The sequence below is a fragment of the Equus przewalskii genome, chromosome 15 (assembly GCF_037783145.1).
Source record: "Equus przewalskii isolate Varuska chromosome 15, EquPr2, whole genome shotgun sequence".
Taxonomy (NCBI): domain Eukaryota; kingdom Metazoa; phylum Chordata; class Mammalia; order Perissodactyla; family Equidae; genus Equus; species Equus przewalskii.
Window position 1 is genome coordinate 43,333,628 of NC_091845.1, and position 27,469 is coordinate 43,361,096.

The 27,469-nt window shown below is 39.3% G+C and overlaps 1 protein-coding gene across 10 annotated transcripts; it reads right to left on the reverse strand.

Annotated features, from left to right (window-relative positions):
- Nucleotides 1–1,215: 1,215 nt before the first annotated feature.
- Nucleotides 1,216–26,258, reverse strand: ZNF197 (zinc finger protein 197). Of its 10 annotated transcripts, none has more exons than XM_070575656.1 (8): nucleotides 26,093–26,234; nucleotides 20,926–21,038; nucleotides 18,985–19,454; nucleotides 17,876–18,008; nucleotides 17,599–17,758; nucleotides 17,133–17,224; nucleotides 16,718–16,844; nucleotides 3,094–6,662 (listed from the first exon to the last, which is right to left on the reverse strand). In XM_070575656.1, the coding sequence occupies exons 5-8, from the start codon at nucleotides 17,714–17,716 to the stop codon at nucleotides 4,345–4,347; spliced, it is 2,655 nt and encodes an 884-aa protein (XP_070431757.1). In that variant the 5' UTR covers nucleotides 17,717–17,758; nucleotides 17,876–18,008; nucleotides 18,985–19,454; nucleotides 20,926–21,038; nucleotides 26,093–26,234; the 3' UTR covers nucleotides 3,094–4,344. The 10 variants fall into 10 exon arrangements, with proteins under 10 accessions (XP_070431751.1, XP_070431757.1, XP_070431755.1 ...); XM_070575654.1 differs by having other exon boundaries at nucleotides 18,985–19,463; XM_070575658.1 differs by lacking the exon at nucleotides 20,926–21,038 and adding an exon at nucleotides 24,083–24,161 and having other exon boundaries at nucleotides 26,093–26,230.
- Between the last annotated feature and the right edge of the window lie 1,211 nt (nucleotides 26,259–27,469).

Genomic DNA, 27,469 nt, shown 5'->3' on the forward strand with positions numbered 1-27,469 from the left:
TCACAGGAAGTTGCAAAGGTGCTACCTTTCACTTTTCCCCAATGGGTACATCTTACATAATTACAGTTTAATATAAAAATCAGGAAACGGACATTGGTACAATGTGTGTGTATACTTCTATGTCATTTCATCACGTGTGGATCTGTGTAACCGCCGCCGCAATCAAGAAACACAACTGTTGCAACATCACGAAGACCTCTCTAGCCCTACCACTCCCTTTCCCCTCGCTCCCTCCCACCATCCCCAACCTCAGGCAACCACTAATCTGTTTTTCAATCTCTATAGTTTTGCCATTTTAGAATATTAAATAAATGGAATCATACAGTATATGACCTTTTGATATTGGACTTTTTCACTCAACGTAATTCTCTTGAAATTCACTTGACTCAATGCAGGTATCAATTGGTCATTCCATTTTACTGCAGAGTACTACTGCAGAGTAATATAAATCCATGATGTAGATATACCACACTTGTTTTAACCACCTGTTGAATGATATCTGGGTTACTTACAGATTTTGACTATTACGAATAAAACTGCTGTGAACACTCATGTACAGGTTTTTGTGGGAACATAAGCTTTCATTTCTCTGGAATAAATGCTAAAGAGTGCCAGTACTGGGTCATATGGTAAGTGCATGGCTGGTTTTCTAAGAAACTATCCAACTATTTCTCAGAGTGGCCTTACCGCTTAAGATTCCTGGCAACAGGGGCTGGCCCCGTGGCCGAGTGGTTAAGTTCGCGCGCTCCGCTGCAGGCGGCCCAGTGTTTCGTTAGTTCGAATCCTGGGCGCGGACATGGCACTGCTCATCAGACCACGCTGAGGCAGCGTCCCACATGCCACAATTAGAAGAACCCACAACGAAGAATACACAACTATGTACCGGGGGGGCTTTGGGGAGAAAAAGGAAAAAATAAAATCTTTAAAAAAAAAAAAAAAAAAAAGATTCCTGGCAACATATGAGACTGTTTCTCTGCATTTTTAAAGCATCTGGTGTTAACATTTTTTAAGCTATTCTGATAGGTGTGCAGTGATTTTTAACTTGCTTTTCCCTAATGGCTAATAATGTTGAACATCTTTTCATTTACTTGCCATCTATACTTTGGTGACATGTCTGTTCATGTCTTTTGCCCATTTTCCAATTGGATCTATTCATTACTGTTGAGTTTTGAGAATTCTTTGTATAGTCTACATAGAAATCCTGTGTTGGATATATCATTTGCAAATATTTCCTCCCAGTCTGTAACATCTTCTCATCTTCTTAGAAGAGTCTTTTGCAGAGCAAATTAATTTTGATGAAGCTTAATTTATCTTTTTTTCCTTTTATGGAACATGCTTTTGATATGTCTAAGATATGCGTTCACTTAGTTTTAGTTCCTAAATTTTTTTCCCTATGGATATCCAATTGGTCCAGCAGCATTTGTTGAAAAGGTTATGTCTCCTCTACTCAATTGCTTTTGCACCTTTGTAAAAAATCAAATGGGCATTTGTGTGTGTCTATTCCTGTCTTAGTATCTTATGCCTCTTTAATCTCTCTTAAAAACAAGCCCCCTCATCCACTTTATACTTTTCCCTATGGAAATTTCTTACATACACAAAGCAGAGAACAGTACAATGGACTCTCAATATTAATCCAGCTTCAACAATTATCACCCCTCCTCCTTTTTCATTGTAATATCTTTTTTATTTTTAAAAATTTTTCCTTCTTCTCTCCAAAGTTCCCCAGTACATACTTGTGTATTTTAATTGTGGGTCCTTCTAGTTGTGGCATGTGGGATGCTACCTCATCATTGCTTGAAGGGCAGTGCTAGGTCTGTGCCCAGGATCCAAACTGGCAAAACAATGGGCTGCCGAAGCGGAGTGCACAACCTTAACACCTCAGCCACGGGGCCAGCCTCTCATTGTACTATCTTTCTGAAGAATCCAATGCAGTTTTTTTTTTTTGGAGGAAGATTAGCCCTGAGCTAACTACTGCCAATCTTCCTCTTGTTGCTGAGGAAGACTGGCCCTGAGCTAACATCCATGCCCATCTTCCTCTACTTTATATGTGGGACGCCTACCACAGTATGGCTTTTGCCAAGCGGTGCCATGTCCACACCCAGGATCCAAACCGGGAAACCCCAGGCCACAGAGAAGCCAAACGTGCAAACTTAGCCGCTGCGCCACCAGGCCCGCCCCTGCAGTTTTCTTATACAGTATCCCATGTCCTAAATTTGTTTCTCATGATGTCATTTATCTTGTTCCTCTGCTTCTGTATTTCCTGTAAACTGGCAACTAGGTCTAAGAAACTTGATAAATTCAGATTATACTTTTGGCTTATTCCATCACATGAGGCAGCACATTATGTGGGTTGTCCTAGTCTTAGTGATGTTACATTTTGTTAATTGGTTAAAAGGTAAATGCCAGCTTTCTCTCTGGTAAGGTACGTCTTTCCTTTTGTAATTATTACGTAATCTGGAGTGATTCTTCCACAGCATGGATATAAAGCATGTTCATATTCATTACCTCAAAACAACTTTGTGAGGTAGATATTCTTCCTCCTGTTTTACAGACGAGGAAATCAAGGCTCCAAAAAATGAAGGTATTTGTCCAAGGAAAGTGGCAGAATCTGACTCATACCCAGGTCTTAAGACTTTAACCTTGGGCCCCTTCCAGTTTTCACTCTTGGGTACCTGTCGGTCTAATGAGGAACCAGCCCTCAAGGAACTTTGGGGTTGAATTAATAACACTTATTATAATCAACACACCACTTCAATGCTACTAGTATTAGAAAACACAATCCTGATATTAAGATATTTACAGTTCAACTGCAGAATTGGAGTTATGAGAATTGTAACACAAAATTATCAACTCTAGAATATAAACAGAAGAACTAGAATGACCTACAACTAGGATCAATAACTATGTACTGGGGCTTTGGGGAGAAAAGAAAAAAAAAAGAGGAAGATTGGCAACAGATGTTAGCTCAGGGCCAATCTTCCTCACCAAAAAACTGCATATATATAGGATGGACTAAATCTACAAATGTACACAAGGACACAGACTGTATGAATGATTGGTTCACAAGGAGTAATAAGCCTGACCGCCCAGAGGTGGATTCTGAATTAGTTTAATCAGAGCTTGAAGGGCTTGGCTCTGTGTGAAAAACTTATGTAGTAAGTTAAGTGCTGGGACAGAATGTTGTTCCCTGAGTAACAAGCTACCATAAGTCAACAGTGATGAAATGCTGATTAGAACTGAGAATGACAGTGGCAGGGATAATCAGTTCAGGGGTTGCAGTTAAGGATTTTTCCCTGTGAACAAGGAAAGCAACATAGGACAGTCCTTCCGTTCTGACACTACATCTGCTTGGTTTCAAATGCAAACGTTGAAAAATAAATTGTTTTCCTTGGCATCAATGTTAACAGATGGACGTAATATTATTTTTCCACAATAAGGTAATATTTTTCCATAAAACCAAACAATGCATATTGTCTATTAACTCACTTAAACATTTTTAAAGCTATATTTTTAAAAAGTCTTCTTAGAATACTAAATTCCTAAGTTAGCTATCCATCGTACTCCCTCTTACTATAAAAATGAGTATTTTTTTGAGGTTCACGAGGTCCTAATATTGACTTAGTGAACAAACGTTATATTTTGCCATGTTCTAAATTTTGAACATACCTCTGTTATCCAACTTTATTGACAACTAAATTATTTCACAAAGTACTTTCACAAAGATCCTTTCACTTAATCTTCACAACAACCCTGTGAGGTAGGTATTATGTCAATATTTGACTGACAGAGAAACTGAGGCTTAGAGGCTGACTTAATAACATCACATAGCTAGCAAGAGAGAGAGCCAGGACCCAAAGCTAGGTCTTCTGATTCGAAATCCAGTGCTCTTAAGGTGTCCTCAAACAGCAGACTTGCCCACCCAACTCCCACTGTCTGACACGTCTCCATCATACTAGACTTTGTGTAGCAGTGGTGCTATCTTTAAAATGTACAGTATACACATTTTTCAGAAACATACACTTTTTAATACAAAGATATTTTTCCTATCATTTACAACTACATCATTACATCTTATAAGACATAAACGTAGTTTCTTCAGAGTCCTCAACTGTTCCAAGGTCCCTTTCTAAGATCATAACAAATGGTCTGCAACACAGTATCCTTTAACAAGAATTTGGTTAAGATTTGTAGTCTTGAGAGTCTAGATTAACTTTTTTCCACATGTAACTCACTTGTCTATAAAAGGATCAATCATGATTTTTTTCCTTATAAGAAACATTATACTGTCATTTCTCCAACAGTTACTTAAGTAGGCAGGAATTCTATTTCATTTTATATATGATACTAGATTTTCTGAATCTCTATCTTGGACTCATTGGCATTTTGGAGCCAAGAGAATTCCTCCACGGTGTGGATTTTGTGTTGAAGACGAAGGTTTGAAGTCTGAGAGAATTCTTTTTCAGACTCATCACATTCACAGAGTTTTTCATCTGTATGAATTTTCTGATGTACAGTAAGGTTTTTTCTTTGTCTAAAAACTTTACTACAATCATTACACCCATATGGTTTCTCCCCTGTGTGGATTCTCTGGTGGCCAACTAAATTCCTCTTAGAAGTAAAAGATTTTCTGCATTTCTCACACTCATATGGTTTTTCCCCAGTGTGCATTCTCTGATGTACAACAAGGTTTTTATTCTGACTAAAGTCTTTTCCACACTCATTACATTTATAAGGTTTCTCTCCAGTGTGGATTCTCTGATGTACCATAAGATTTCTACTAGAGGTAAGGACTTTTCTACATATATGACATTCATAGGTTTTTTCCCCACTGTGAATTCTCTGATGCTCGATAAGGTTTCTGTTATAAGTAAACCCTTTCCCACACTCACTACACGCATAGGGCTTCTCGCCAGTGTGGATTCTCTGATGGGCTATAAGGTTTGAGCGGTAACTGAAGACTTTCCCACAGTCATTGCATTTATACGATTTTTCCCTTGTGTGAATCCTCTGATGTCCAATGAGACTTTTCTTCAGAATGAAGCATTTGCCACATTCATTACACTCATAGGGTTTCTCACCACTGTGAATTCTCTTATGTTCAATGAGGTTTCTGTTGGAACTGAAAGCTCTTCCACACTCACCACATTCAAAGGGCTTTTCCCCAGTGTGGATCCTCCGATGTACAAGCAGGCTTGAATTGTAACTGAAAGCCTTCCCACAATCCTCACATTTGTAGGCTTTCTCCTGTGTATGGAGTTTCTGATGGACCATGAAACTCTTGCTCATAATGAAGGTTTTCCCACACTCTCGACATTCATAGGGCTTCTCCCCATTGTGGAGTCTCTCGTGGTCAATGAGGTTTCTGTTGGAACCAAAGACCTTGCCACAGTCTTTACATTCATAGAGGTTCTCTCCAGTGTGGAACCTCTGATGTAAAATGAGGCTCTTCTTCAGAATGAAAACTTTCCCACACTCATTACATTCATAGGGCTTCTCCCCATTGTGGAGTCTTTGATGGTCAAAAAGGTAAGCACTCTGAGTGAAGGCTTTCCCACATTCAGTACATTTATAAGGCTTCTCTCTGCTATGCATCCTCTTATGGTCAATGAGGTTTGATTTACAATTGAAAACCTTCCCACACTTTTTACAACCAAAGGTCTTCTTTTCTGTGTGTACTCTCTGGTGTAAGAGGAGGCTTTTGCTCCGAATGAAAACTTTCCCACATTCTTTACATTTGTATGGATTCTCCGCACTGTGGAGTCGCTGATGGTCAACAAGGTAAGTGGTCTGAGCAAAGGTTTTTCCACATTCATCACATTTATAGGGTTTTTCCCCAGAGTGGATTCTCTGGTGCAGAATGAGACTCTTCTTCAGAATGAAAGCTTTCTGACACTTGTTACATTTATAGGGTTCTTCCCCTTTGTGGAGCCTCTGATGGTCAATGAGGTAAGCATTCTGAGAAAAAACCTTCCCACACTCATTACATTTATAAGGTCTCTCCCCAGAATGGCGCCTTAGATGTATAATAAGGCCTGAGTGTCTATAGAAGCCCTTTCCACATTCCTTACATTTATAAGGTTTCTCTCCAGTATGGATTCTCTGATGGTTTAGGAGGTAAGCACTTTGAGAGAAGGCTTTCCCACATTCATTACATTTATAAGGTTTCTCCCCAGAATGGTTCCGTAAATGCATTAGAAGGCTTGAGCGCTGAATAAAGCCTTTTCCACACTCTTTACATTTATGAGGTTTCTCACCAGTGTGGATTCTCCGATGGTTTATAAGATGGGAGATTTTATTGAAATGTTTACAACATATATCACATTTATGACACTTCTTTCCTTCAGTATCTATTAAACTTTCAGAAAGAGCTGAACCTAAATTTAGGCTTTCTCCAAATTCCTTCCACTTTGGGCTTCGTTTTTCTGGTGGAGTCCTTTTCTTCTTGTCTTGTTCACAGAAGGAAACTTTCTTCAATGTATCTCTTTCCCTTGTTTCATTTCGCCATTGATTTGCCGAAACTTGCCATTCACACTCTTCCTCAAAATTAAGGACCTGGGGAACACCTCCTTGAAGCCTTTTTGATGTTCCTTTCTGAGAATCTGCTCTTTGAGATATGCTTGACTTTGATGTCACCTCCTCATTCTCGGTCATGGTCTCCCATTCTGGTAAAAGGAATTAAAAATGCAATGTTACCATGTCCCTGTGTTAGTGAGAACAAGATCTTCAAATGACTTTAAAACAAGCTAGGAGGGAACACTTTCAAATGAATACAAAGGGAGAAACTTTTCATTAAATGAAGGTACAAAGCAGAATGCTACACTGACAGAATGTCATAAATGGATTGACAGAGAACTTACTCTGAGACCCTTCTAAGCTCTTTGTCTTTAGGGAGCAGATGGACAAATATAAATGATGTGCAAAAACAGATGCAAGGAAGAACAAGACAGAGAACAAGGGATAAGCAGGTGGTTCAGACCTGAGGCTCAGGAAGTTGGATGGAACAGGAAGAATCATTTGGCTTATAAAGAATTGTCTTTTTATTTTCTTCATGCTAGGAAGATGGGAACTCTAAAGGAGAGAAAATATACCTAAGGACTCAGAAAGGCAATCTTTAATTTTTGAAAAGACAAGTACATAAACACTCTTTAATTACTTGAAAGCTATTAACCAACAGAAAATAAAATCCATTAAAAAAACTTAGTTCTTAGAATTAAAATATAACTCCCACTGTTCCTTATTTATTTTTGTGGGGAAGATTGGCCCTGAGCCAACACCTGTTGCCAATCTTCCTCTTTTTGCTTCAGGAAGACTGTCCCTGAGCTAACATCTGTGCCAAACTTCCTCTATTTGATATGTGGGATGCCACTACAGTGTGGCTTGATGAGCAGTGTGTGGGTCCGTGCCTGGGATCCGAACCCACGAACCCCAGACTGCTGAAGCAGAGTGCATGAACTTAACCACTCCACCACCAGGCCAGCCCTGCACTGTTCCTTTTAAAATTGAGAAATAAAAATTTTAAAATTCATTTCACAAAAACATTAGGTCTGGGTTAGACTCCCTCACTTTAATTAGACATAAACAAAAGAAATACAGAATCAAAAGAAAAGTATAGAAAGAGGATAAAAAACATGAAAACATCTATAAAACGATGAGGCTGAATTAGTAAACTTTCAAGGTCCTTTTCTACTCCAACATTCTCAAATATTTTAAAATGTGAAATTACTTTTTTGAAAATATTTTGGAAACTTACTTTCACCATTGAAATGTAAGAAAAATCATAAACTAGTTGCCCAAATTATCTAATAAGTAAAATTATGTGAATAATAGTAACATTATCTTCTATTTAAGTATAACAACACTGTTCTTCTACCTAAATACAAAGAAAAGACATAGGAAAGGAGTGCAGCTATTTATTTTCATTACAAACCTCTTTAAGTTTACGATAGAGTGACCATGGACAACATCCAATAAATGTTCATCTGAACTACATTCTTAGGTCAGGCCCTCATATCCCATCTCAACTGCCCCTCTCTGTGGGATTCAGGCATGACTGCCAATCACACTACCCTGCTTCCCCTGGCTGTGGAGATGGGCATGTGTCCTAGGCCGATCCAATATTGGTACTCCAGTTTCCTTGTCCACAGTGATTGGATCAAGGAGCGGTTTCACAATTTAAGCAGGATGCTGGTAGAAAGGAAAGTTCTCTTTCTTTAAGGACATGGAAGTGTTTTAAGGAAGCAGAAGTACTTTTAGGAAATAGAAGTGTTGCAAGCAGTTAAACCGAGGTGGAAAATGCTTAAGAAATTAGTAACTTTCGTACTCTCAGTAGTTAATCAGCTGGTTAAACTACCTGAAATTTTAGTACAGGAATTAGATGATGTATAAGCCTATTGAACTTTAGGGGACATAGTAGAAAAATGTCAGAATGACACAGGAAGAGGGTTACATTCTGAAATTTTTGGTGAATCCTACAAGAAACAGACAGGCTTCCCTGCCTCCAATTAACCCCCCTCTTCTAATCCACGTCCACTCCCTGACAATTAGCTTTCCAATAGGTAAATTTGATCACGTCACTCAAGTGCTCAAAACAAATGACTCTTCACTGCCTACAGGATAAAGCATAAATGACCAGCATAGGCCAAGAGATACCCTCACCCCCTGTCTGCCTATTTTTCCAGTTTCACTTCTTATCAGTACCCTTTATGCCCCTAGACTCTAGCCACAGAGAACACATACAGACGTTCCAAAATGTCATGCTTTTGCTTGCTTCTCCACCACTGCCCATGCCCTTTTCTCTTCCTGAATTGCTCTTCCTCTTCCCAACTCTCTACACATCATATACCTACACCCTTAAAAACTAAGGTAAATGGAGGCGGCCTGGTGGCATAGTGGCTAAGTTCACACACTCTGCTTCAGCAGCCTGGGGTTTGCAGGTTAAGATTCCAGGCATGGACCTGGGCACTGCTCATCAAGCCATGCTGTGGCAGTGTCCCACATACAAGAAACAGAGGAAGATTGCCACAGATGTTAGCTCAGCAATAACCTTCCCCAAGCAAAAAAGAACATTGGCAAGAAATGTTAGCTCAGGGCCAATCTTCCCCACCAAAAAACAAATTAAAAAACTAAGCTCAGAGCTGGCCCCATGGTCGAGTAGTTAAGTCCGTGCGCTCTGCTGTAGGCGGTGCAGTGTTTCGTTGGTTCGAATCCTGGGCACGGACATGGCACTGCTCATCAAACCACACTGAGGCAGCATCCCATATGCCACAACTAGAAGGACCCACAACGAAGAATATACAACTATGTACCGGGGGGCTTTGGGGAGAAAAAGGAAAAAAATAAATAAATAAAATCTTTAAAAAAAACCAAAAAATGTAAAAGAATGAAAATCGATCATTCTTTTTCACCATTCACAAAAATAAACTCAAAATGGATCAAAGACTTAAAGATTAGGCCTGAAACAATAAGTCTTCTAGAAGAGAATATCAGCAGTACGCTCTTTGACATCAGTTTCAAAAGAATCTTTTCAGACACTATAACTCCTCAGATGAGGGAAACAATAGAAAGAATAAACAAATGGGACTTCATCAGACTAAAGAGTTTCTTCAAAGCAAGGGAAAACAGGATTGAAACAAAAAAACAGCCCACTAATTGGGAAAAAATATTTACAAGCTACTTATCCGACAAAGGATTAATATCCATAATATACAAAGAACTCACACAGCTTAACAACAAAAAAACAAACAACCCGATCAAAAAAATGGGCAGAGGACATGAACAGGCATTTCTCCAAAGAAGATAGAAGTATGGCCAAGAGACACATGAAAAGATGTTCATCATCACTAATCATCAGGGAAATGCAAATCAAAACTACACGAAGATACCACCTTACACCCGTTAGATTGGCAAAAATATCCAAAACCAAAAGTGACAAATGTGGGGGAGGTTGTGGAGAAAAAGGAACCCTCATACACTGTTGGTGGGAATGCAAACTAGTGCAGCCACTATGGAAAACAGTATGGAGATTTCTCAAAAAGTTAAAAATAGAAATACCCTATGACCCAGCTATCCCACTACTGGGTATCTATCCTAAGAACCTGAAATCAGCAATCCCAAGAATCCCATGCACCCCTATGTTCAGCGCAGCATTATTTACAATAGCCAAGATGTGGAACCAACCTAAATGCCCAGAAACTGATGACTGGATAAAGAAGATATGGTATATATACACAATGGAATACTACTCAGCCATAAAAAAGGACCAAATTGTTCCATTTGCATCAACATGGATGGACCTTGAGGGTATTATGTTAAGTGAAATAAGCCAGACAGAGAAAGACGAACTCTATATGACCCCACTTATAGGTGGAAGTTAACATATAGACATGGAGAACCGATCGATGGTTACCAGGGAAAAGGGGGGTTGGGGGGAGGGCACAAAGGGTGAAGTAGTGTACCCACAACATTACTAACAATAATGTACAACTGAAATCTCACAAGGTTGTAATCTATCATAATCTTAATAAAAAATAAAATAAAACAAAACAAAACAAAAAAACCCTAAGCTCATCCACCATGGACATTACCACTGATCTTACAGAAATAAAAAGAATTATAAAGGAATATTATCACTGATTCTATGCCAATAAAATGGACAATTTAAGATGAAATGGGCAAATTCCTAAAAAGACACAAACTACGAAAGCTGACTTAAGAAGAAATAGAATATCTGAATAGATCTATAAAAAGTAAAGAGATTGAATCAGTAATCAAAAAACCACCCAGAAAGAAAAGCCCAGGCCCAGATTGCTTCACTGGTGAATTCTACCAAAGATTAAAAGAATTAATACCAATTCCTCACAAACTCTTCCAATAAATAGAAGAGGTAGGAACACTTCCCAACTTACTCTATGAAGACAGTATTGCCCTGATACCAAAATCAAAGATATCACAAAAGAAAGAAAACTACAGAAAAATACATCATATGAATATAAACATTAAAATCATCAACAAAAGACTAGCTAATTGAATCTAGCAACACATAAAAAGAATTACACACCACGGCTAAATGGGATTTATCAAAGGAATGCAATGTTGATATAACATTAGAAAAGCAATTAATGTAATACATTGTATGAATATAACAAAGGATAAAAGTCATATAATCAGCTCAATAGACACAAAAAAGCATTTGGCAAAATCCAACATCTCTTCAAGATAAAAACACTCAACAAAGTAGGAATAGAAAGGAACTTCCTCAACCTCATAAAGGACACCTACAAAAAATCATACTAACAATGGTGAACGACTGATGCTTTCCCTCTAAGAGTAGGAACAAGAAAAGGATTTCTGCTCTTGCCACTTCTATGCAACATGTACTGAAAGTTCTAGCCCGAGCAATTAGGCAAGAGAAAGAAGTAAAAGGCATTCAGATTGGAAAGGAAAAAGTAAAACTATCTCTATTTGCAGATGACAAGATCTTATATAGAAAATCCAAAAGAATCCATCAAAAAACTCATAGAACTAAATAAGTTCAGCAGGTTGCAAGACACAAGATCAATATACAGAAATGAGTGTATTTCTATGCACCAGAAGTGAACAATCCCAAAAGGAAATTAAGAAATAGTAGCATCAAAAAGAATAAAAGACTTAAGAATAAATTTGAAAAGTGCGAAACATACCCTGACAACTACAAAACATTGGTGAAAGAAATTAAACACTAAGTAAATGGAAAGATATCCCATGTTCATGGATTGAAAGACTTAACTTCATTAAAATGGCAATACTCCCCACACTGATCTACAAATTCAATGCAATCCCTATCAAAATCTCAGATGGCTTCTAGACAGAAATTGACAAGCTGATCCTAAAATTCATATGGAAACTCAAGAGGCCTAGAAGAGCTAAAACAATCTTGAAAAAGAAGAATATAGTCCAAGGGATCACACTTCCTAATTTCAAAATGTACTATGAAGCAACAGTAATGAGACAGAGTGCCACTGACATAAGGCTAGACATATAATCAAAGGAATAGAATTGAGAATCCAGAAATAAACGTTCACATTTATGGTTAACTGATTTTTGAAAGATTGCCAAAACAATTCACTGGGGAAAGAATGGTGCTGGGATAACTGAATAGCCACAGGTAAAGAATGAAGTTAGACTCTTACCTCACACCATATTCAAAAATTAACTCAAAATGGATCAAAACGCTAAATATAAGAGCTAAATCTATAAAACTCTTAGAAGAAAACATAGACTTAAATCTTCATGACTTTGGATTAGGCAATGGTTTCTCAGATATGACACCAAAGCACAAGCAACAAAAGAAAAAGTAAATTGGAATGCACCAAAATTAATAACTTTTGTACTTCAAAGGACACCACTGAAAAAGTGAAAAGAGGGGGCCTGCCCCATGGCTAAGTGGTTAAGTTCACACACTCTACTATGGTGTCCCAGGGTTCGCTGGTTCGGATCCTGGGTGAGGACCTATGTGCTGCTTATCAAGCCATGTTGTGGTGGCATCCCACATAGAAGAACTAAAATGACCTGCAACTAGGATATACAACTATGTACTGGGGCTTTGGGGAGAAGAGAAAAGAAAAAAAAAAGACGAAGATTGGCAACAGATGTTAGCTCAGGACCAATCTTCCTCAATAAAAAAAAGGGAAAAGACAAACCAAAGAAAGGGAGAATATACTTGAAGCTCATATATCTGATAAGGTACTTGTATCTGGAATATATAAAGAACTCCTACAACTCAATAATAAGAAGACAACCCAATTAAAATATAGACAAAGAATCTGAACAGATATTTCTTCAAAGATATATAAATTAGCCAATAAGCACATAACAAATTGCTTAACATCAATAGCCACAGGGAAAGGCAAATCAAAACCACAATGAGATATCACTTCAGACCCACTAGGATGCCTATAATCAGAAAGACAGGTAATAACAAGTGTTAGCAAAGATCTGGAGAAACTGGAACCCTCTACACTGTTGGTAGGAATGCAAAATGGTACAGCCACTTTGGAAAACCATCCGTCAGTTCCTCAAATGATTAAACATAGAGTTATCATATGACCCAGCAATTCCACTCTTAGGTATATACCCAAGAGAAATGAAAATGTATGTCCACACAAAAACTTGAACACAAATGTTCACAGCAGTGTTATTCATAATAGCCCAAAGGTGGAAGCAACTTAAATGTCTATCAACTGATGAATGGATCAATAACATGTGATATATCCATACACTGGAATATTATATACAATAAAAAGGAATAAGGTTTTAATACATGCTAGAACATGGATGAACTTGGAGAACATTATACTAAGTAAAAGAAGTCGGTCACAAAAGACCACATACTATATACTCCACTTATATGAAATGTCCAGAATAGGCAAATGGAGAGAGACAAAGCAGATTAGTGGTTGCCTAGTGCTAGGCTGAAGGGGGGAGTTGGGTGAAATAAAGGTGACTGCTAAAGGGTACAAGCGTTCTTTTTGAGGTGATGAAAACGTTCTAAAATTGACTGTGGTGATGGTTGCAAAACTCTGTGAATATACTAATAACCAATGAACTGTAACCTTTAAATGGGTGAATTGTACAGTGTGTGAATTATATCTCAATACAATTGTTATTAACAATAAAAAGTCACCCACTCTGTAAATCTTTCCCTGAACTACCTACCCCTCCCCCACTCTTCCAGTCCTTCCCCCACACCAAGCTCCTATGGGCTCCCACACTAGTGCACACTTTTTTATATAGCATTTGCCACACTGAATTGTATTAGTGTAAATGTCTATCACTCCAACTGGGATGTACTTTAAGACAGGGGCTAATAAGCTTGATATGGGAGGTACTCAGTATTTCTTAAATAATTTCCTTCAAATTCTATTCCAATCTCTTAAATGAATATATATGCATCTTTTATATATTGAAGCAGTGTGTACAAGGTACCTGGAGTCTGCTTTTCTACCAAGCAGTTTATCAACACATGGAAATTGAGTGAACAGAATTGTCATATTTGATAGTGTCATACTATACCTCCAGGTCAAAACACCATGGTCAGCTTAGTACTTTCTCTATCTTGGGGAATTTGGTTGTGACCAACTTTAAACCATTATAAATACTTTGCTGGGACTATCATTAGACATATGACTTATTTTTCCTCTTTCTGAACCATTTCCTCAAGGTATCCTCCTCAAATCAGAATTACTACACCAAAAGGCATAAACACCCTGGTATCTGCTTGCCCAAAGCCCCAACAACACTGCAGTTAGAGCATATCTTATTTATTAAAGTTGGTTCAAACGTCTCTTTCTTCAGAGCTGCAATAAATAAGCAGTTCCATTTGCTTATTTTTTTTTCAGTCAAACTCTTAGACTCATCTGGAAATTTATTTTGATTTACAGCATGAGGTATAGATCCATGGTGTTTTTCATAAAATTAACTAGTTCATCCACAAATTATATTGTAAAATTCTTAGAAAAGATAGATTCTTGAGTAAATAGCATTGGTACATTGGTAAAGCCACTTGCATTAAAAACCAACAAACTGGATTCTTGTATCATTCTGTATATCAATATTTTAGATGGAGTACAGCTTAAATGTAAAAATGTAACAATAAAAGTATCTGAAGAAAACATAGGTGATTTAAAAATAATAATAATTTTATGGAGAGGACCACAAAGGAAAATACTGCTAAGTTTAATACTACATAAAAGATTTTCTAAGGCTTAAATTAAAAAATAACAATTCATAAATAACAATGAAAGGCAAACAAATGGGAAAAACTTATGCAACACTTGACAAAGGGTAAGTGGTTTTAATAAATAAAAGAGACATGTAGGAAGGATATGAACAAGAGTAAAATGACCAATAAACGTGTGAACAGATTTCAACCACACTAATAATCAAAGAAATGAAAAACAAACAAAAGATAGTATTCTTCATCTACCTAGCAAAGTTTTAAAACACTGACCAAATCATAAGCAAGTACAGGGGAAATGGGCCCTCTTTTGCTCTTTTCGTGGGAACACAAATTGGTACATCATTGTTAGAAAGCAGTTTTGGTAAAATGTAACAAAATATAAAATCTACAGAATGTTTGACCCACCGTCAGCACAGCTGAGATACTAAAAGATATATTCTCATAAGTGTAAAAACATAAAATATAAATTACTATGAATAAAATAATTTAGTAAGGCTGCAACATACAAAAATAATCAGTATTTTCATATATGCAAACAACAGTCAATTAGAAAACATTGGAAAAGATTCTAATTCCAAAGAATGAATGTAATCAGAAATATGCAAGATCTAGATAAATGCAATTTTAAAACAGGCCTGAAACATACAAAGGCAGTACTGAGCAAATGGAAAGGCATGTAATGTTCTTAAATAGAAATTCAATATCGTAAAGCTGTCAATGAAAGCAAGATACACAGTCAATGGAATACTATGCAGCCATTTAAAGTGATACTCTAAAACTGTATTTCAGTCCAAATTAGATCAGTTCTTTAGCTGATTCCTCAGTGTTTAATGTCTATTTCTCCAAACAAAATCCTACTTTTTTCTTCAAGATCCAGCACAAAGCTACCTCCTTTATGGCCTGTACTAACCCCCAGGAATGGAACTGTTTGCTTTGTCCTCTCCAATTCCAGCTCAAGAGGCTTATGCCACTCTTATACCAATTACTATTGCCTTGTTTATTCTATGTTCATCTCCCAAACAATGGTAAGCTACTTAAGGGCAAAATCACATCATTCCCACAGTTGCCACCACATGACAGGTTTTTAATGTTTGTTGGAAGCACAAATGGCTAACAAATTTTTTAATACTCTTATTTTATTACTAATCAAAGAAATCCATTTGAGAATACAGTCACGCACCACATATTGATGTTTCGGTCAACAGCGAACTGCATATATGACAGTGGTCCCATAAGATTAGTACCATATAGCCTAGGATGTAGTAGACTGTACCATCTAGGTTTGTGTAAGGGCACTCTATGCTGTTTGCACAACAACAAAATCACCTAACGACACATTTCTCAGAACGTATCCTCATCATTAAGTGACACACAACTGTAAATAGATATTATAACTTAAAAAAACTTGTATTAGCTACAATTTAAAAGAATGAGGCTACTCAGTACCAACAAAGGCAGAGCAAAAGGAGTGTTCTTATGTACTTCTGGTTAAGAGCAGAGAGGACAGAGCTCACTATGGAAAGCAATTTGGCAGTACGAAGCAAGAACCTTAAAACAATTCAAACATTTAGGCCTAGTAATTCTACTTCTAAAAAATAATGAGAAATAAAGGCCTTAGGGATAGAGATAGATGATTAGTAGAGCAATTATCTAAAATAAAGAATTAGCTAACTGAATTTTGGCACAAACTATGTAGCCAATACAGATAATACTTGCAAAAAATTTATACTAATGCAAGTGAGGAGAATGGGAGGAAAGCAAGCTATAAAATTGTATAAACACAAAACAATGTAAAAGAACTTCAAAAACAGAAAAAAACAAAAGGGCAATACATCAAAATTTTGGTAGTAGGTGTCTGCAAATAGTGGGTTTAAGGAAGTTTTTTTTTTCCTTTCTAATATTCTGCGTTTTCCAAAATAAGTATACACTAGTTTCATAACCAGAAAACAAACAAAGGCTGATGAAATAAAGCTAAGAATTATGGGAAGAAAGGGTCCTTACCTAGGGAGGTCACATTTCCATAATTCTCCAGCATTACGTCCCAGTACAAGGCCCTCTGAATTGGGCCCAGACACGCCCATTCCTCTGAAGTGAAACATACTGATACCTCCTCAAACATCACCAACTCCTGAAATAACAGGTACAGGTGAGATTACCCATGCCCAGGAGCTCCCCTACTGAAGAAGCGAAGATTCCTTTCACTTCTGGGGAAAGGACACATTGTGAATCCATGAGACAGGCAAGGCGTAACAGGGAGGTAGAAGGAGACGCCACGTAAAGTCTGCATTCCAATAGCATGGACTTTGATTTAGAGATGGGAACTGACTAGACACCAAAGCACTAGGATGAGAGAGGGCACTTCAGCCACAATTAGTGCAGATAGGGCCTTAGGAAGGAAAGAGGATGCAAATCTCACCTGGGGCTGAGCTGTCAGGAGCATGAGTGCCATTAACTGATTTCTTGGGTTTTCTTCCTGGGAAAGGGCAGAAGCCTCATGGGCAGGAGAATCTGAGGAAGGAGAAAAAGCTGCACGTGAGATTCGTGCTTTTCCTGACCACTACTCAAAGTCCAATATCTTCTACAAAGAAGGAATTCAGAAAGACCCAGAATTCCCAGGACTAGGCAATCATGGCTACAAAATGATTCATAAAACTTTTCTGAGCGATCCCCATGTGCAGGGCTGGAATAACACAAAGAGTAGCAATAAGAATGGATAAAGGGTCAGAGGGACCCAGGAAAGGACAAAAGGACAAACAGCAGAAAGTGCTTGGTACCATAAGGGATTCATATACAGGGCGAGACAGGAAGCAACTATCTGGGAGTAAGGCGATGAGGCATAAGAGTCCTGAAAAAGTCCAAAACCAGGGCCACTGAGTAAGTACCATGTTGAGGATCCTGGAGGTTAAACACCACTGGGTTAGTAAGAGGATTTGGCTGCATTTCAGCTGATATGTGGCTGCCAGTGGGTGCATGAGGAAGTGCTGTTCCTGGAGTGCTCATCTGCTCCTGGAGAGTATCTTGGTCTTGGACAAGAACTGGAACCTAGGAATAAGCAAAATAAAATAAGCTGGTTCTTGTACTTCCAGAAAATAGACTCACCTAACCACCGTGGACCTCTTTCTGCCCACAATCTAGAACTGTGAGATCAGACAGACCCACCTCAAGTATGCAGCATCAAAACAGCAGTAAAGCTTTGCCTTGAGAACAATGGAGCTGCCCTCTAGCCCCACTCATGGCACTGGCGACCTCTCCCAGAGGAGACTGAACAGAACGGTGGAAACAGAAGCCAGACCTGGGTGTGGGTTAAGGAGGGAATGGGAAGTAACAAGCAATAATTAAGAGCATGGGTTTTAGCTTCAGGCATGGTTTTAGATCAGACCTGGGTTCAATACACTCTACTTATTTACCCCTTTACTTATCCCTCCCTGCTCCACAGAGGGAACACTAGAGTAGGAGTGTTCAGACACTTGGTTTTGCTGCTAGCTACAGGTACGACCAACAGCAACCCAGTGAAACTTTTTCAGCCTGTTTTCTTATCTCTCAAATGAGAAGGATGGATTACTGATTTGTAATGAAATATATAGCTCTAAAATTCTTCATTTTATGATTAAGACAAACAAGCCCATCCCACTTGGTGCCACTCCCAAGTTTAAGTTATGTTTCAGATTTCTTATATAGAAATGTTTCCAGTGGGCTATAAATTGACAGAAAGAGATCTCACACATTCTAGGAACTAGATTAAGATCTCAATTTAATGGTCAAGGATATAAAATCTTATCAGAAGCAAATATCTCAACCCAATACCTTGGCTCATAGAACCCCCAGCAGGGGCACACATGGGAAGGTCTTGTCAGATCTAGAAAGCTTCATTCTTTCGGGGAGGCTTTTATACTCCAGGTTTACACCATCATTCCAAAGTCTTATACAAACAATACATATGCTTCTGTTTAGGGGAACACTTAGAAACATTGTATTATTCAGGTTCTTGAACCAAACTCAGCACAGCAAGCATCACCCAGGGGGACAAAGTGCAGTCAATGCCCTCATGCTTATTCTGAATTGTACCCAAAGACCCCAATCATAAATGTGTCTCTGCAAAGATATTCTACGGTCTGAATAGCTCATGAACCTGCTTTAATTAGCATTAGGGTTGCCAATGTGCTATTAATTGTTAATGAAAATCATAAGATCACCCTCCAGTCCAGCCTACCCTGCCTCAATTCTCTCCCTTCTTCTATCCCAAACTCTCCCCCTTCTCCATTTCTCACTTTTAGTGCTGGTCCATCGAGATCTTTCTGCAGCTCCTCTACCAGGGCCACGGCCTCCTCACCGCTCCCAGGGCGATGGATCTGCACCCAGGTCCGAATCTCCCCAGGCAGGATGCTCAGAAACTGCTCCAGAACCAGCAGCTCCAGAATCTGGGCCTTGGTGCGCGCTTCTGGCCTCAGCCACCGGCGACAGAGCTCCCGGAGCCGGGTCAGTGCCTCCTGGGGTCCAGATGTTTCATGGTAACGTAACCGTCTAAAGTGGAGATGGGAGGTCTCCCAAACAGAGGAGCTACTCCCTTGGAAGCTGGTTCCCCATTTCCAGGTATCATCCTTCCCTTTAACAAGACCTTCTTGTCTCAGAGCATTGTGGGCCCAATTTTCTCTTGTCATTGTCGTTATCTAAGAAAGGTTCCTCTCCAGGACCCCTCAATCCTTGCTTGACTTCTTCCTTAGAGCTTGGAGAACATCATCTACAAGAACTCAAGAAATCATTGTTAATGTTAACCCAGAGAAATAACTAAATTTTTGAGATGTCAGTCAGCTTCCCAGTGACAAAGAGAACCTCCCTGAATGCAAAGTTCTAGGCTTGGGCAGTGCTTCCTGACAGAAGGCCCCTGTGCAAGGCTCCAAGGACACAGACACTCATGTTACCCAGGCCACTGCTGAAACCAAAGACAGGAAATTCCTGTATTCCTTTATTCACAGCATCTCCTCCACATAATTACAATAAATCCTTTACCCACCACTCTAACAATGGGCATACTGGCTACTCCTGTGTGACTTTGAACAAGCCACCTCACTTCTGAGTTTTAGTTTTTTAACCTGTAAAATAGGGGTAATAACAGCTCCTATCTTATAGGCTTGTAAGGATTTGATGTCTAAATACATTTCAAGTTTTTGAACAGTTCCTGGTATATGGACGCAAACATTACTTATTATCCTTCTGTAACTAGCACTCTTTCCTATGTTCTGTCAACAAGTAATCATGGTCTTAATCCTTATACACGAGATAAAATCCTAACATCTTCTCAATTAACAAAAAAATGCCAAATTAAGTTCTGTGTAGCTTTACTATACATATTTTGAATTCTCTGAAAATTGTTCATTCTCTTAATCAAAATATTTGGATAAATTTGAGTAAGGTTTTATTATATAGAACGTAGGTTTGTTGTTCTCTAGAAATCTTCCGTTTTTTAGAAATAATTTATTTTTTTATTACAAAACATAAAATTTATAAAATCAGAAAACACATACAAAACCAGAGAATCATCATCACTATTGTTTTGTAGTACTATGTTCTTCCAGTCCTCTCTCCATGCACTGATTCGGATCACAAGATTGGATCCAACTGTACTGCCCTGTAACTTGCTTTTCACACATTTTATATTGTGAACATAATATTAAATATTTTTCTTTTTTTCCTCCCCAAATCCCCCCAGCACATAGCTGTGTATTTTTAGTTGTGGGTCCTCCCAGCTGTGGCATGTGGGACGCCATCCCAACGTGGCCCGACGAGCGGTGCCATGTCCGCACCCAGGATCTGAACCCGCGAAACCCTGGGCCATCGAAGCAGAGTGGGGGAACCTAACCACTGGGCCACGGGGCCAGCCCCTCATCATTATTTTTAAGAGTGTATTAGCTTATTCATACTTAAGCAGTCCCCTGTTGTTACACATTTAAATTATTTATCATTTTCCCCTATTATAAATTAGGCCACAATGAATATTTTTGCTAATGAATATTTGGTTACATCTCTGCTTGGTTTTTCAGGAAAAATTCCCAGAAAAAGACTGTTGGGTCTAAAGATACAAAAAATTTTTTTTGAGGACTATTAGTCCTGAGCTAACATCTGCTGCCGATCCTCCTCTTTTTGCTGAGGAAGACTGGCCCTGAGCTAACATCCATGCCCATCTTCCTCTACTTTATACGTGGGACACCTACCACAGCATAGCTTGCCAAGTAGTGCCATGTCCGCACCCGGGATCCGAACTGGTGAACCCTGGGCCGCCAAAGCAGAACATGCGCACTTAACTGCTGTGCCACCGGGCTGGCCCCTAAAGATACAAATATTTTTAAGGTTATAACAGTTACATCACTATTAATGACATATAAAAGCTCCCTCATTAATTTTATTCAACACTTGGATCCTTAAGGAGCATGCTTATAACAGAGAAGAGGAGGCAGAACCAGAAACATTTCAGTATAGTGCAAGCAAAATTAATAGGACATCATACAAGCACAGAAAGAATTCATGAAAGGTAATTTGGGATTGAGCCTCAAAGAAAAAAGACCACTGGAGTATTAGGAAAGCCATTCCAGGAAGAAAGAAATTATAATTTCAAAAGCAAGGGACTGACAGCATGTATAGGTCTGTTAGATAGGTGCTTTGCAAACCAGAGAAGGGAAGTAAACTTTGGAGGTAATGTTGTGGGAGTAGAGTGGAGAGGTCAACAGAAGTCAAATTCTACAGGTTCTTGAGAGGCAAAACAAGCTGACCATGTACTGTAAGTGATAAGCAACCAGTAAAGAGGTTTTACTTTACATTTTTCCTTGTTATTTTTAAAAATAAATAATATATTTCCCTGGTTTAAAATTATAAAACACATACCATGTAAAGTTCCCTCTCCCACTAACTTCTTTTGTATCTTTCCAGCTATTTACATATATACAAGTATGTCCAATATATATTATTTTGTATTTCCCTTTTTTTTACAAATTGTAGAACACCAGGAGTCATGTACTGCATCTTCCTTTTCTCAATTAACAATGTACCTTAAAGATCTTTCTTGTCAATACATAGCTCCTCCCCCCCATTCTTACAGATGCATGGTATCACTGCATGGATGTATCATAATTTATTTACCCGCTCCAGCACTGATGGGACATTTAGGCAGTTTTCAATCTTTTCTTATTAACAGCAATATCATCATGAAAAACCTTGGGAATACATCAATTTACAAGTGGGTAGGCGTATATAGGAAAAGTTCCCCAAAGCAGACTTGTTGAATCGAAATTTATGCGACTTTAAAACTTTGATATTGCCAATTAGTCCTTCATTGGGCTTGGACAATTTAATATTTACACTCTCATTAGCATGAGTGGTATGGGTGTGCCTGTCTCTTTACTCTCTCACCAACACAGTTGTCAAAGTTTGGGATCTTTGCCAATCTTTAACTTGCATTTTGAGTAAATGAGTATACTTTTAAGAATCATTTATACTTTATTTTCTGTTAACTGTTCATATTTGTTGCTGTTTCTATTTGGAGTGTTCAGTCTTGTTAATTTGTACACACTCTTTGTATCACAGAAAAATTAGTCCTCTGCTTACAATGGGAGCTGCAAATTTTGCCCAGTTTGTGTGTGACTTTGTTTATAGTTGTTTTGCCATGCAATCAATCTTTTCTTTTATGGCTTCTGGGTTTTGTCATAAGCAGAAAGGCCTTTCCCACTCTGAGCATGAAGGGAGTAATTAAGTAACAGGGTCAAGAATCTATAAGGGAGGAATGATGGGAGAGGAAGGAATGGATATCAGGAAGGCCAGTAAGGTTTTTGCAATAGTCTAAATAAATGATTATGTTCTAAACTAAGTAGCAGTAGGGACAAAACAATTGAGAAAAACTGAGTAGTTCTTGGCAATTGACCTGAGAGTGAAGGAAAGGAATTTTAAAAAAGGATTTTGATCCCATATTCAAGATAGGAAGACTCAATATTGTCAAAGTGCCAGTTCTTCCCAACCTCATCTGTAGATTCAATGCAATTCCAATCAAAATCTCAGCAGGTTGTGCCAGCCCCATGGCACAGTGGTTAAGTTTGGCGTGCTCCACATCAGCGGCCCAGGTTCATGGGTTCAGATCCCAACCGCAGACCTACACCACTCATCAAACATGCTGAGGTGGCAACCCATATACAAAGTAAAGGAAGACTGGAACAGACGTTAGCTCAGGGCTAATCTTCCTCAAACGAAAAAACACCAGGAGAATTGGTGGCAGATGTTAGCTCAGGGCAAATCATCCTCACCAAAAGAAAAAAAAAAAACCCACAAACCTCAGCAGGTTATTTTGTGGATATTGAGAAACTGATTCTAAAGTTTATATGAGAGGCAAAAGACCCAGAATAGCTAACACAATATTGAAGAAGAAGAAAGTTGGAGGACTGACATCCAAAAACAAGACTTACTATAAAGCTACAGTAATCAAGACAGCGTGGTACTGGCAAAAGAACAGAAAGGCAATGGACCAGAATAGAGAGCTCAGAAATAGACCTACATAAATATAGTCAACTGCTCTTTGATAAAGGAGCAAAGGCAATTGCAATGGAACAAAGACGGTCTTTTCAAGAAATGGTGCTGGAATAACTGGACATCCACATGAAAAAAACTAATCAAGACAACAGACCTACACCCATCACAAAAATTAACTCAAAATGGTTCACAAACCTAAATGTAAAATGCAAAACTAGAAACTCCTAGAAGATAATATAGGCAAAAACCTGGATGATCTTGGGTATGGTAACGACTTTTTAGATACAACACAAAAGGCATGAATGAAATAATTAATAAGCTGAACTTCATTAAAATTAAAAACTTCTGCTCTGTGAAATGTCAAGAGGGTGAGAAGACAAGACACAGACTGAAAGAAAATATTCACAAAAGACACATATCTGATAAAGGACTATTATCCTTTGTATATTTTATACAAAGGGCTGTTAAAACTCAACAATAAGAAAACAAAAACTTGGGCAGGGCCAGTGGCATAGTGGTTAGGTTCACGCACTCCGCTTTGGTGGCTTGGGATTCATGGTTTGGATCTCAGGCATGGACCTGCACTCTGCTCATCAAGCCATTCTGTGGCAGTGTCCCACATACAAAACAGAGGAAGATTGGCACAGATGTCAGCTCAGGGACAATCTTCCTCACCAAAGGAAAAAAAAGAAGAAGAAAAAAAGAAAACAAACAATTTAATTAAAAAGTGGCCCAAGACCTTAACAGACACCTAATCAAAGAAGATATACAAGATTCCAAACAAGCGCATGAAAAGATTCTCCACATCACATGTCATCAGGAAATGCAAGTTAAAACAGCAAGATAACCACTACACACCTTTCAGAATGGCCAAAATCCAGTCCACTGACAACACCAAATGCTAGTGAGGACGTGGAGCAACAGGAACTCTCACTCACTGCTGGTGGGAATCCAAAACGGTACAGCCAACTTTAGAGGACAGTTTGGGAGTTTCAAAACTAAACTATGTTACAAAACTAAACATACTCTTACCCTAAAATCCAGCAACTGTGTTCCTTGGTATTTACCCAAAGGAACTGAAAACTTACGTTCACATAAAAACCTGCACACAGATGTTTATGCAGCTTTATTCATAACTGACAAACTCTACAAGCAACCAAGAGGTGCTTCAGCTGGTGAATGGAGAAACTGTGGTACATCCAGACAATGGGGTATTATTCAGAACAAAAAAGAAATGAGCTATCAAGCCATGAAAAGACATCTAGGAGACTTAAATGCCTATTACTAAGTGAAAGAAGCCAATCTGAAAAGACTACATACTGTACAATTCCAACTATATGGCCTTCTGGAAAAGGCAAAACTATGGAGACAGTAAAAAGATGAGTGGTTGCCAAGGGCTGGGATGGGAGGGATGTACAGGGAGACCACAGAGGACTTTTAGAGCAGTCAAACTACTCTGTATGACACTATAACAGTGGATACATTATACATTGTCATTAGACATTTGTCCAAACCCAAAGAATGTACATCACCAAGGGTGAATCCTAAAGTAAGCTATGGACTTTGGGTGATTATGATGTGTCAATATAGGTTCATCAGCTGTAGCAAACGTACCACTCCGGTGGCGGACGTGAATAGAGGGGGAGGCTATGCCTGAGTAGTGGAAGGCAGTACATGGGAAATCTCTGTGCTTTCTGCTCAATTTTGCTATGAACCTAAAACTCTTCTAAAAAATAAAGCTTATTTTAAAATAAATAAAACCTTAGGGAAAAAAGAAATTCTAAGTGACTTTCCACAGTATATTACCAGAACTCATTTACTCTTATTTTGCAGATACAAATAAATCCTTAAACATACATTTCGTTTCTTTCTCACAAAAGGGAGGCCGGCCCACGTTGGGGGGGGGGGGGAGGAGGGGCGGGGACGGGACCTACACCACTCTGCAGCAATGCTGAGGTGGTGACCCAGATACAAAATAGAGAAGGAGTGGCACATATGTTAACTCAGGGCAAATCATCCTCAGCAAAAAACAAAAACAAAAGAGGACTCAGAGAAGCAAAGTGATTCACTCAAGACCACTGAACTAGTTAGGTTATGGGAGCAGATTCTGAACTCTGGGATTTTAATTCCAAAAGTTCAAAATAATGCCATCTACGCAAAGACTTCTGAAAGCCAAACAACTACTACTCTAAACGCTTTCCAAACGTTTCCAAATTCTAATTCATTATAAAGCTTCAATCTGGTAAATTGTAAAACGAAAAATACAATAAGTATACGTAGTCACTGACAGGTTGGCAATGATCTTTCCTCAAAGGACGGCACTTATTCTGAGTTTACGGTCTTAGCACCTAGTATTAAAAGATACTCTCTGAAGTAATGGTGGTATGGGTGGTGTCCGTTTGCTTATAAAACACCGTTATATTACAAAATTAAAAGACGGGAATTGGGTCATCCCTCAAAAATAAAGAAAGAAATAAAACTTAAAAAGTCTGGCAGCCATGCTCTAGGGAAGTCTCAGGCTATTTCTCTGCATCGGCCTCCGAGAAGACCGAGGAAGAGCAGAAAGGCCTGAGCTCGGGAGCCTGGCTCCGGAGGCAGCTGTTCTCAAGGCGGCACTACATTCCGTTTGACTCGAGCACCACAGACACACACAGACTCAGACGTGCTGTCTTCAATACGATCCCCAAGCCGGCAGCTGGCCCACGTCGAGACCACGGCGTCCACCCCAATACGGAGCTGAGGAGGGGCGACGTTAGGGGTCAGCGCCGGGGAGGGGCCGACGAGGGGTGTGCTGCCCCAGCGAGCTCAAGCCCGCACCCCAGGCCGCCCTCCGTGCATGCCCACCCGACCCGAGCCCACCCGGCTCACCGGGGGCTCCCGATGCGGCTCTGGCCTTGGGTACCGCCGCCTCGGCCCCGGAACGCCCGGAGATGACACAAGACGCGGACGCGACGGCAGCCCAGGCCCAGAATAATGGCTGACCCACGGGTACCGTGACTTCCGGTTGCTCACCACCTCCTATACCCGGCTCTCTAGGAAGCCACATCTCTATGGTTCCAAGAGGAGGCGCGGAGGGGCGGAGCTCTTGAGCCCTTGGGTCCTCGGTCCTCCCAAGGAAATCAGTGGGTGCTGTTGCCAGACTTAAGGATGCAGAGGTGAATAATAGTACCCAGGCTCTCAGGACGCTTGTTGCCTCCTGAAGGAGCTGGACCTATTATCTTGGCTTGTACCACCTGGATTTCTGTATGGAAGGCCATGACTCTTGAATACACACCACTTTGGAGAGCCCCGAAAGTGGTAGTTCTGAAATCAATCCACTATCTTCTAGCCTTAGAAGTGGCTAGGTGTCTGGGGAGCAGAGCAAAACGTAACTGAGGCCCTTCCAAGATTCCAAGATTGTGCAGATACTTTTCTTTTGGGTATTGGAAAATAACAGAAGTAGTTACTACACAGGTAAAAAGAGATTATTTCTACACACTAAATTCTTTGAATCAAGTATTAAAAGCAGCTTCTGCTTGTTACCTAAAGAATATGCCATTTGTGCTCTGTACCACAGTCACTTCTTCCTATCTGTGATTTTCGTGAAGCTGTTGAGGAATGATTCTGTCCATCTTGACAGCCTCTCATCTCAGTGTGCACCATGACATCTCAGGCTATTTTGTCTCAGGACTTTCTCTGAAGCTTCAGAAGCCTGCTCAACCAGTGCTCAGGTACAGCCTAGAAGAAGTGGGTGAGAATAATATCCCCAAAGGGCAACCTTGAAAGAATAACAAATAAGAATTGGTGCACAAATATCCCGAGCTTTCTGTCCTTTGACAAGAAAATTCTCAGCTATGTTCTACATGGGTTCTAAGGCGGCCCCAAGGGAGACTGAGCTGAAGTTGCCCACAGTGGAACCATTCGGTAACTCACCCCTTATTGGCTTTTTCTTCTTGCCTGTTTTATTCTCTCTCCTCCCACCCTTAGGCTCTTTGGGATCACGTCTCAAATAATCTACCTCCCCCTAAGGCCATGTCTCATGTTTGTTTTTGGAAAAATCTAAACTTATAATCAACTTTTTAGACCAGACAAAGTTATGTCCTTCCATGATGCCCAATTTTTTAAACATCCCTGTATTAGTCTGAGTCAAGACTAATTATCTTTTCCAGAGGAGGATCCAGAAGCCAATTCTTTAACTGCTAAGTAGATAAGACTTTACACAGAGACACAGATTAGCAAGCTTTATTAACACCTCATCCTCCTGAA